Consider the following 12,412-nt stretch of genomic DNA (forward strand, 5'->3'; position numbering starts at 1 on the left):
AGACATTCCAGTTATAGCCCTCCTGTTTCCCTTGACCTACTCAATTAACATAAAGTCCATGTCTTTAGTGGAAATATCCTTTCCACCCCTGGCTCTCCTGAGGAGCTGTGATTAAAAATGCATTTGTGTTTTTCTGCAGTGATCATAAAAGCTGCAAATATAGACTGAATAGATGAATGGATGTGCATATAATCACAAGGCCATGGCTGTGAGTCAGACTGCCTGTTGGCATCTATCCCCATGACAAGCATGAATAAAGCATGTTGAACACTCACCGTCACAGTGCACTAAAGAGTGTTGGCCAACTTGCTCACATGTTCCTCTGAATCTGCATTTGAACCTCTGCTCTCTCCGCCCCCTGCAGCAAAACTGTTTTTTCTTTTCTTTTGAAAGACTAACTATTACTCATGTCACTGCTGTAAAAGTCAAGATGTGTCTTATACACTTAAAGTGGATGTTAGAGCTGGCAGATATACTAGCACGCCTTGCATAAAAGTTTGAAAACACTCTTTCCTCTGGAGCCTTTTCAAGGCTGTAATTGCAGACTGTGAAACTGTGAATCAAAAATAAAAATATAGCCGAGTGGGATCATTTCGTTTACAGCACCACAATGACGCAGTGATATTTCTTTCTTGAATCTGTTTTTTATTTGTGCAGATAAAAGTCAAGACATTGTTATGGTAGCTGGGAGAGCAGGGGAGTACATTGCTTGTGTCCTTGGGAACGTTAGTCCATACAGCACACTCTTGTTTCTGGGCTTGTCATCTCCTGTGAAATCTGGTACTGCAAGATTTTTTGAATGCCAGGGTCCTGAGTGATACATTTGCGAACTGTGATGATGTAAGCTCAAAGAAGTTCAATATGAAAAGCTGTTATTTGAGGATAAGATGGCACTTAATACAGGTCATGCTTTAAGACTAGAAGCCAGTGGATTTTGGGGATCTCAAGTGAAGTGGATAAATATCATTAGAATTAATGTTCCCTTGCATTAGAAAATCTAAAAACACAGAAAGTGGGTCAAACATTGTGAAAGCCGAGTTATTTCAGTTGAAAAGCTCAAAACAGCTGTCAACTAACTGCAGCTTGTCCTTTCTGGTGTTAACATTGTGACAACCCTGACATGTTAATGAACTGTGAGACAGCTTTAGTGGGTATATGTCTGGAGAGAACAACCTAACCTGATGGTTAGGAATGTTATGTCTGCAAAGGTTAATTGTCATGTCCTAATGCCCATTATATTATTGTATCCAAATAACTGCCCTTCTTATGTCGATGTCTGTCGGGATTCCTGTCTGTTTGTTCGTTTATTTTTTGTTCTTGTATTTTGTATAAAATTCACTACAAATTTTTTAAAAATGAACATTATGACAACCCTCCCACTCTCCTGACCCTGTCTTGCAGGAGACTGCTGGTTGGGGTCGTCAAGGCTGATTGATTGCACCTGGGCCGTGTGTGCTCCTTGTCTTTAAAAGCCAAGACAGGCAGGTTGTAACATGTACTTGCACCCAAAATATGTCAATATGATATTGCCTGCTCTTAGCCATGCAGCTAGGTTTCTTCTTCCCAGCCGGAGAACTGTGCAAAGTGATACATCTGTCTCCTCTCTTCATGTCTTCATACATTTTTTTACTCATCCAGAGACTCCTTCTCCAGATGATGTCCAGCACAGCAGCTCAGGCCTGGTGGGACACCACACACTGCTACAGGGTCTCCCCTTAGGAAGCATCTTTACATTCTGCACCTCTTGCAGCTGTCCACATTTATGATGGGGCCCTATCAGGGCACTGAGGCAGAATATGGGGGCTTGGGTTACATACAGCAGTGGGAGGAAATGCATCTGATCAACAATAAAGTATTATTATATCCAGTAAATGTGTAACACAACTGAGAGTATCTGATTTGAAATGAGCATTGAGCATACAGTGTTGTGGCAATAAACTGTGACCTTCAGTTGGTGGTTACCATGATGCAGTGATTCTCAACCAGTCCACATTAGAGCCAGGGACCGCCATTTAAGGAGATTTTGTCTGACCAAATCTCAGAATATTTTTTTATTGTTTGATATGATATTGTCCAGAATTGTATGGTTGTGTTGAGATAACAGTGACACTATTTATGACCAAAACACTCTACATTTCTTCTACGTTCTCTAACGTTGTTAATTGTGTTAACTTCTTGTATTCTTGCATGAAATAATACTGAAGTTTAACAATTCATCAATTTGCTGGGGACCCTGGCCCTTCAAGGACCCATGGTGTTCCTTGGACCCCACATTGACAACCACTGCCATAAGAAAAAAACATCCACTACAACTAGGCTATTATAAACAAACATCAGTTATGTTCAAGCATTATCCCCCCCAAATAATAATAATAATAATAATAATGTAATAATAATAACAACAACATCAATCAGTTTTGAAACAGCTTACTGTGATGTAGCGGCCTATATTATTAATTTATTTAGTAAAGATTTATGTCAACCTAAAAAGGTGAGCAAACTGAATAGATGGGTTTTCCCATGGCTTTTACAGGCGGGTGTCATGAAAAAGGACGTTTGGCTTGACCTATGATGAAAAGCAGAGCTGCGTCAGTAGCCTTTGTGGCTGAATTAAACATGAGACGTCTATCCAAAGCCCGTGATATGACTGCTAAATCATATGCGACCATTTGTCACAAAGGAGACTAGATGGGAATCACATTGTGGTGTGTATTTATGATTATGTGTGTGTTCAATTCGGGGCAGCAGAAGAAGAAGCACCGCCCGCCCGGCGGCATCATAGATACGAGCGCGCCACTGCTACGAGCGAGCTGACACTCGCGTGATTCCACAAACAGCGTCACGCACATTATCCGGTTAATTTACATACATAACACCGCCCAGAGGGACGAACATGATCATCCACCATCGATTCAGAGCTGTCTGTGAAGCCGAGAGGAGAAACAGCTGAAGAAAAGTTTAGAAGAGAGAGGGCTGCTAAACCAAAGCCAAGTGACAAGAGAGACAAGAAGAGCAGCCGCCTGTTGGGCTCTTTGCCCCACTTTGGGATTTACGCCATGGATGCTTTGAAATCCGCTGGAAGGGCGATTATCCGGAGCCCCAGTATCGCCAAACAGTCGTGGGGTGTGGGCAGACATAAAAGTAAGTATGTTGTCCGGCACATTTACAAACAAGAAGATACTAGCTGGTGCTAACTTGGCTAAACCAAGCTAGCATAGACAAAATAGCTAACGACGGTGACGTTACGTTGCAACCGGCGATGCGTTACTTTGTAACTCGTCCCTACTACTACTACTACTGTAGTAACGTTAATGCTGGTGCCTGGTGTGGACCATCGACTGTATTTATTATTATGTCAGTGGTGTGGACAGACTGTCAGAGGAAACATGCGTTTGATACTCCTAACGCTACATTTTTAGTCAGCTTCAAAAAACGAATTATGTCCAACACTGGATCGTAGAAGTAGGAAAATGTTTGGTGTTTTGCTTTTGAACTTGACACCCAAACTGTCAACAGCGCCCCACAGACAACAGAGCTACAGCGTTCCGTGTCCAAATGGTTTCGCTCCACATATCCAGTCGAGTTGAACCTTTTGGCACTGAGGTGACCTGCGGACTCATGCAGGAGGGGTCTAACGTTATACGATAAAAGTTTGAAGGTCCTCTGAAACCCCCTTGTTTGCCACGTCACTCTAGCGAGAGTTTGAAAATTACGAGCAGGCTCCAGAGATCAGTGGGGAACTAAACCGCTGTGATCTGGGCTTCTGTTCTGAGCGACTGGAGAGAGAAACAGGAGGAAGGAGAAGGCATGAAACACACGAGTGATAGTCTGTCTCTCTGTACAAACCTAGCAACGCACTGTTGCTAGGCGATACATAATGTGAAACAAAAATGAATGGGTGTAGGAGGCGGAATGTGGGGTGTTCTCTTCAAGGCTTACGGGGGTCACTCCACTTCAGTCTGGTGCCTAATCTGAAATTAGGACATACATTATTTTGGAAGCTACCTTTTCCACAATTGGACTTGGTCTTTTATGCCTGGCTTCATCTGGCTCTCTCTGCAATGTCCAATGTGTTCGTCCACCCAGGCGGCTGCACATGATCACATGGCTTTCACAGGCAGGCTTGGCTGCCTGCTTGCTTGCCTTTTATGTTTTGGTTTCACAAAGGAGAGTGCCCCCTGCTTCCATGCCTTTCCACATTTCCATAGACAATAGAGCAGTTGGCAGCCAGCAAGATGCCACACGTGCCAGACTGTGCAATCAATGCTTTGTTTTGTGCCACCTTCCCCCGGGGGTACGATGCACTATCAGCAGGCTCCTTCCACATTTGGCCGCAGAGGGTGAATGACCACGCCGAGGCTGGAAGCTGAGGCCGGTGGTGAGCTTTGCGATGATTCCAGATTGAAACTGTGGCAAATTCACGTCCTCTCTCTATGTCGCTGTCACTCATGCTTGCTTGACACACACACACACACACACACACACACACACACACACACACACACACACACACACACACACACACACACACACACACACACATACACACACACACACACATATATACACACATATATACACACACACACACACACACACACACACACACACACACACCGGCATCCGTGCAGGGCCTGTGCCAGCATTTCTTTTCACCAACATTGCTTATTCATTGGAGTATCCTATTTTGTTTAAGGTCAAATTACTTTTCAGCTTCCTCTTTTTCTTCTTCGATCGGTTGATTTAATCACAGGCAGCGCTTCGTTTCAGAAGGCCACTGGTGAACTGCAGTGCCATCAGCTAGTGATAGAAAACAACTGGTTTCATCACTGGTGAACTGTAGTGCCATCAGCTAGTGATAGAAAACAACTGGTTTCATCGCTGGTGAACTGCAGTGCCATCAGCTAGTGATAGAAAACAACTGGTTTCATCACTGGTGAACTGCAGTGCCATCAGCTAGTGATAGAAAACAACTGGTTTCATCACTGGTGAACTGCAGTGCCATCAGCTAGTGATAGAAAACAACTGGTTTCATCTCTGGGCGGCTTTAGCTCAGGAGGTAGAGCGGGTCGGCCAATGACGCAAGGGTTGGCAGTTCGATCCCTGCTCCCTCCCAGCTGCTGTCGTTGTGTCCTTGGGCAAGACACTTAACCCTCCTTGCTCCCGATGGTGTGTAGGCACCCTGCGTGGCAGCCTGCCGCCATCGGTGTATGAATGGGTGAATGTAGACTATCTACTGATTGTAAAGCGCTTTGGATAAAAGCGCTATATAAATGCAGGCCATTTAACTGCAGTGCCATCAGCTAGTGATAGAAAACAACTGGTTTCATCTCTGGTGAACTGCAGTGCCATCAGCTAGTGATAGAAAACAACTGGTTTCATCTTGCACCAGGAAGCTAGCACACCTCTGCTGCAACATGGACCAGTCTCTTTGTGGTTGGGTGATGCATCCATGTGTCATTGTAGTCTAGACTAGACCACCAAATAAAAACAGTGAGAATTCCAATCCTTATGCTGTAGTTTCAGACTTAACCTATATTGCTTTGATATTAGATTAATAAACAGATTATTCCTAGTTTTAGGGCAGGCTAATATAATCTTCAATTGATTGTGATTAAGTTTTACCATGTCAGTAAATATGTCTCCATAACATAAGATTGTTTGTTTCTCTCTACCATGCGTGGGCTTGGCCTTGTAAAAACAGCCTATTTACTTCTTTGGCATCATCAGCACTGCATTCCTTTTTTCACCCACAGTGTTTCCTAACAGCTTACTATATTGATTCTGAGAATTGCCCAGCATTGCATTAATTATCAGTTCGCGTCAACATTCAATGTGTGAAAACCGCAAGGGTCTGTTTCCTCTGTTTTCACAGCCTCGGTCTTCAGCACAGAGTACAAAAATATGTCATTTCCTGCCGAGTTTAAACGGCTCCGTTGCTTTTTGGCAGCTTGCTGACGAAGGCTTTCCCTGCACTGCCCTGCCATTACATCCAAAATGATGGCTCCCATTTTTCAGAGGGAAAAATGGTTTAATGTAACATCAACCCACTTTTTCAGTGGGAAAAATGGTTACTATGTAACATCAACCCACTTCTTAGGTCACAAAGGCTCTATTTTCCCTCCTTCAGCACACTGAGAGAGTGTGGGAGGCAGAGAATCCCTGTCTGTGTTGTGGAGACTCAGTTCCCTCCCACGTTGCCGGTCAAGGCGCTCTCTTCTGTTCCTTAATGGGGCTGTCAACACAGGGCCAGCTACATATCGGCTGCTCTGCTCACTTGACTCATGCAGATGGGTAATGGACAGTGAATGTGACCCTGAGTCATTTGGACTGTATCATATCTAACACCTAGATGTGTGTGTGAGCCATCGCTGTTGATGTTGTCACAAGGGCTGGTCACTGGTCATAGGTCTAGCTGTTGACTGATTTGCATGTGCTACATTATTCAGATGAGGCAGATGGCGTCACTCATGTCATCATGACAAACCTTGGGGCTAGAGTTAAATAATAATATATCTGGAGCTCTTCAACATAAATGCCATGAGGATTATCAGGTTAGCAGGTCTTACTTTTGGCACCAACTGCTATCCTTTCTGTGGCCTGCAGCCCTGCACTGGCCACCTCCTCCTGCACCTCTGGCCCTGGTGTGGCCGATGCCGTGTCCCCTGCACAAAGTCATCTTAAAGGGCCTGCCAGGCCATAATGGAGATTGCTTCCTGCAGGATTCCTTTATGGAGTTGTAAAGTCCCCAGTGATTTATAGCCCTGTTAGATCGTCTGTATCTCCAGGCTGCAACTGTAGTGTGTGGAGTCATGTTTGTTTGTTTGTGTGTGTGTGTGTGAGCGTGTGTGGACTGGACTGCACAGTCATGCTTTGTCACATTTTTGTCTGAGAGGGCAGGTTGGGTTCTAACCCCGAAGCACTAATTGTTAGACTTATTGTCTTGTTTCTTGTCCTCAGTATGTCCACAGTATGCAGCAGATAATGTGTTTAAATGTAGAAGTGTTATCAGTCTATCAGAGATTGGCTTTGTGAGAGATTAAATCAAGAGTATGATGAATTCGTGAAGCAGGATTTGTGATCCGTTTGCATCCGTTAGCCACCATTCACTGTTCTATTGCGTTCAATGGTCTGTGAATGAAAAATGTACAATACACCCACTCTCATTTTTCAGTGCAGGATCTTGATCAGTTATTTCACAGTAAACATATATTTTCCCACCAACTGGCCCAAAAAGATGTCTTTTAAACATACAAAAACATTTTGGCATGTTTTATAAAACATTGGTGCATTGTATACTTGAATGTGTCAGATAAGGGTTTTACTCAAGGGAAAAAAAAATGTATAGTGTGCTATTTGCCAAACAGACACTTTTGAAAGGTTTAGGTATTGTCAGTGGGGACGTCAGGGCAGGGAGCAGTGCTGTAACCTGTTTGATTTTGTGGCAAGACGATGATGAATGTAATTTCCTTCAGCCATATGGTTACACGTATGGTCAGTGTGGTAGTTCACACTTGGCCAGTCTTATTGTCAGTAGGAGACCTTGCTGAGTCTGACTAAATGAACACCACCTGAGACTATTTAGGCTACAGCAAGTTGGAAACCTCCAAATCACAATTAAGTTAGTCTATTTAATACAGACTCCTTGGGCCAAGTCTCGACTGGAAACTCTGTTATGTTATCCATCCCCACTCCCAACCCACAATCACCTGTTCTTCTCTTTTCTCTGTTCTGAAGGCTGACGATGAATGTGAGTTAGGGATGCACGATATATCAGCAATCACATCGGTACCGGCTGATGTTAGCAATAGGCTTGCTGCGGTAGTCGCTGTTACTGGCGTTACACGATGGTGGGACATACACAGATTACATAACATGCCCACCGGTAACACAGTTCATTTTTATGGAGGAAGAAATAAAAGAAAAAACTCTGCCCGCTCGTGCCAGTTTCAGCATGCGCCGGGGTCAATAACAAGTGCTCCCTCTGGGCTGCAGTGTGGCTGCACTGTTCATCATCTCTAGAAATGTGTTTTTTTCCCACAGCTAAAAGTCAACGCTAACTTAGCATCGATGCTAGCAGGACGTACCCAGCTATCGTCAGTGCCTGCTTACTGCTGCTTGCTGGTAATGTTACATGTAATCCCATGTCAGAAAAAGTCTCCAGATTGGTCGCTAACGAACGTTAGTCTCTTTTGAGAAAGACTGTCTCCAGGAGGGTCTGAAAAGTTGTCTCGAGTCGGATGCAGCCACGAGTGCATATTGTGAGGCAGCCAGTGTTGTGACTGTGGGCATCTCAGCTAACGTTACACAGCAGCGAGGAGGGGCTGAGGGGCTGAGTGGACCGTGAGGACAGCAGCTGAGGATTTTTTTGAACCTTATACGGTGTCACAGTCACCGGTAACACCGGTGTTAAGTTGTCATGTGTTTATTACCTGCTGGGAAAATGTCAACACCGTGTTAACCCTAGTTAGCAATTTTTAAAAATATATCCCCATATAAATATAAATATAACTCTATCCCCATCTCAGAGAAGCGGTAGAGCGGAGAGGAGGAGGGGGAGGGGAGGATATAGCAGAAGTAGGTTGTGTTGTTGTGAACATGTTAAGACAAAGAAGAAACTTCACGTTCTTTCCTGTTTTCAGCCCAATGTGAGGAAGTGTTCAACTGTGAATTCAACCCGCCTGTTTCCATGAAGTCGCTCCATTACATAGGCTGCCTGCTGCTGTGTTTCTATCTCTACTTAACAGAACTGAGCCTACACGAATCTAACGTTAGCTGCCAGTAATTCAACACGCACACGTTGTTGGTCAGGATCTGTAACGTTGATGTTATTTGTTTTGCGCCTTTCAATATTGCTGGTCGTGATAGCCTGCTGTTTGAGTCGCCTGGCTCTGTGACATGACGTAGAGCTCAGCTGTCGTGTTGTTGTGAATGTGCATTGCAGCCCAACGGCAGCGCAACGACTTCATAAATCCAACCCCCGCCCATCAACGACGATGCCATCGTTCATCACGATGTTTCACTGTGGAACCATCACGATGGCTATTTTGGGTGACATGGCACAACCCTACACTGGTCTACGGGGTATTTCTGGACGCCCGCAGTTTGTTTGACCCATCACTGCTGCCTGACCCTTAATGGTATTTCTGTTGTCTCGCCTGTCAGCCAGCCACACTGTGGAGGGTGAGGGATGTCTTTTGGGTGTTTGGCAGGTAGACAGGAAGGAAAGCCAGGCAGCTGATGAAGCAGCCCCCCCCTCCCCTCCCCTACAGTGCAGCTGAGCGTGTCATTCAAGTAAGACTCGCTCTTTCTCAGCAGTCTAACCTTCGCAACCCAATCCTGGCTTCTTCAAGAGATTTAATGACAGCTCTTGTGCTTTCAACTTCACACTGTCCAGCCTCTGCAGATCCACTGTGTGTAAGAGGGCATAACAGACAACTTTGGTTTCTTCTTTCAAACGTTTTCTTTTCAGAGGCCCTAGCACTCAGAGCCATGTTACCGTATGCCTATGGATGGTAGTGAAATTAGCTGAACCAATGATGAGCTTACTATTTGGAACCTAGGATTCCTCTCTTACCCCAAAACCCATCTGAAGCCTGAGCCTCTTGGAATGCAAGTGAAACTCTTAGCAGGAGATTCCTTCACTCCTCCTCCCCCCTCTGGGTTTCTGCTACTGCTCCTATGAGTCATGATGAATGGATAGTTCATTTGCTGTTTGGCAGAGAGAGGCTGTTCCATATACAAGTAGGGCTGAAACTTAACGTTTATTTTAATTATCTGTCGAGTATTTAATACTTAATACTAATCGATTAATCGTTTGGTCTATAAAATGTCACAAAATGGTGAAAAATGTCCATCACTTTTCCCCAAAAGCCCAAAATGACATCCTCAAATGTCTTCTTCTGTCTTCCTGACTCCTTACCAACAGTTCACAACCCAAAGATTTCAGTTTACAGAGACGACTAAAGAAGCTAGAAAATATTCACATTCACATTCACATTCATAAATAAGATAATTTTGGTATTTGTTTCTTAAAAATGTGTCTAAATGATTAATCAATTATAAAAATAGGTGGCGATTAAATTTCTGTCAATCGACTAATCAATTAATCGACTAATCATTGCAGTTCTATATACTGTAGATTAGAAGTGGTCACAGGATCCCTGCAAGAGCCATTGTGTCCATCAACGTGTCATGTCGAAATGGCCTTGAGCAAGACACACGCACCGTACCCCCACACATTGCAAGTGGCACTGGATAAGAGCATCATAAATGTCTGCAATGTCGTTTGAAATCACGGAGCCTGTTTTTTATAAAAAGCCATCCTTATTTGTTGGCACCATTTTTAGTTGTAATGGACGCTAGCCCCTCCTGTTGAGCGTGGCTGTGTGATTCAGTCCAAGTGCATCCTGGTCATAACACTGATTCTTTTTTTTCTTTTTTTTCAATTATTTTTATTGAAGGACAAACATGGCAGACATGCACAGACAACATTCATTCTCTCCTTCAGATTTTATTTTTTCATAACACTGATTCTTGTTGGGAGTACATTCCGGCCTCAGCAGGTCTTTGGCTCTAATCCCTGACTGGCGTGAGCACTCATTTTTCCTCCCTCTTCAGCTCCTCACTTTCCTTCTTTGAGTGGATTTGACCCATACTGTAACTGAAAGACACGTGTCCCAATGTAAGACTCTTATCCTCTGCAAATCCTGTCCTTCACCCAAAATCAATAGTTTTGGACGGTCACCAATTCAACTGTGATAGTGTGATAGCTACACTGTCATACAACACTTCCTGGTGTATCTTGGGAAATGCTGCTATATGGATATACTGTACAGTTAGTTATCATATAAGATACAGCCAGAGGAGCATCTGGGTATCCAAGGGCAGAGAAGGATAAAGAGGACATTGACATAAAAGAGCGCCATCATTAACCGTTCATCTTACTTTGTATCGACTGTCTGCTCCATTAGTGGACTGGCCTGTGCTTCTATCTTTGTTGGCTCACTTGGCTAAACTACTGTACATGCTGTATGTGTGCATGTCCCTCAAAGAGAAGCTAAACTACATGCTGTATGTGTGCATGTCTCTCAAAGAGAAGCTAAACTACATGCTGTATGTGTGCATGTCCCTCAAAGAGAAGCTAAACTACATGCTGTATGTGTGCATGTCCCTCAAAGAGAAGCTAAACTACATGCTGTATGTGTGCATGTCTCTCAAAGAGAAGCTAAACTACATGCTGTATGTGTGCATGTCTCTCAAAGAGAAGCTAAACTACATGCTGTATGTGTGCATGTCCCTCAAAGAGAAGCTAAACTACATGCTGTATGTGTGCATGTCTCTCAAAGAGAAGCTAAACTACATGCTGTATGTGTGCATGTCTCTCAAAGAGAAGCTAAACTACATGCTGTATGTGTGCATGTCCCTCAAAGAGAAGCTAAACTACATGCTGTATGTGTGCATGTCCCTCAAAGAGAAGCTAAACTACATGCTGTATGTGTGCATGTCCCTCAAAGAGAAGCTAAACTACATGCTGTATGTGTGCATGTCTCTCAAAGAGAAGCTAAACTACATGCTGTATGTGTGCATGTCTCTCAAAGAGAAGCTAAACTACATGCTGTATGTCTGCATGTCTCTCAAAGAGAAGCTAAACAACATGCTGTATGTGTGCATGTCTCTCAAAGAGAAGCTAAACTACATGCTGTATGTGTGCATGTCTCTCAAAGAGAAGCTAAACTACATGCTGTATGTGTGCATGTCCCTCAAAGAGAAGCTAAACTACATGCTGTATGTGTGCATGTCTCTCAAAGAGAAGCTAAACTACATGCTGTATGTGTGCATGTCTCTCAAAGAGAAGCTAAACTACATGCTGTATGTGTGCATGTCCCTCAAAGAGAAGCTAAACTACATGCTGTATGTGTGCATGTCCCTCAAAGAGAAGCTAAACTACATGCTGTATGTGTGCATGTCCCTCAAAGAGAAGCTAAACTACATGCTGTATGTGTGCATGTCTCTCAAAGAGAAGCTAAACTACATGCTGTATGTGTGCATGTCTCTCAAAGAGAAGCTAAACTACATGCTGTATGTCTGCATGTCTCTCAAAGAGAAGCTAAACTACATGCTGTATGTGTGCATGTCTCTCAAAGAGAAGCTAAACTACATGCTGTATGTGTGCATGTCTCTCAAAGAGAAGCTAAACTACATGCTGTATGTGTGCATGTCTCTCAAAGAGAAGCTAAACTACATGCTGTATGTGTGCATGTCCCTCAAAGAGAAGCTAAACAACATGCTGTATGTGTGCATGTCCCTCAAAGAGAAGCTAAACTACATGCTGTATGTGTGCATGTCTCTCAAAGAGAAGCTAAACTACATGCTGTATGTGTGCATGTCTCTCAAAGAGAAGCTAAACTAC

General features: G+C 43.7%; 1 protein-coding gene across 2 annotated transcripts in view; it reads left to right on the top strand.

Annotated features, from left to right (window-relative positions):
* The first annotated feature begins 2,931 nt into the window (after window positions 1–2,931).
* ldlrap1b (low density lipoprotein receptor adaptor protein 1b) overlaps window positions 2,932–12,412 on the top strand; it is a 67,342-nt gene continuing 57,861 nt past the window's right edge. For both annotated transcript variants that reach the window (XM_083632507.1, XM_083632508.1), the window contains exon 1: window positions 2,932–3,141. In XM_083632507.1, the coding sequence (XP_083488633.1) occupies window positions 3,057–3,141 (85 nt within the window). In that variant the 5' untranslated portion in view covers window positions 2,932–3,056. The remainder of the gene's footprint in view (window positions 3,142–12,412) is intronic.

Source organism: Poromitra crassiceps (assembly GCF_964638095.1).
Source record: "Poromitra crassiceps genome assembly, chromosome: 3".
Classification (NCBI taxonomy): domain Eukaryota; kingdom Metazoa; phylum Chordata; class Actinopteri; order Beryciformes; family Melamphaidae; genus Poromitra; species Poromitra crassiceps.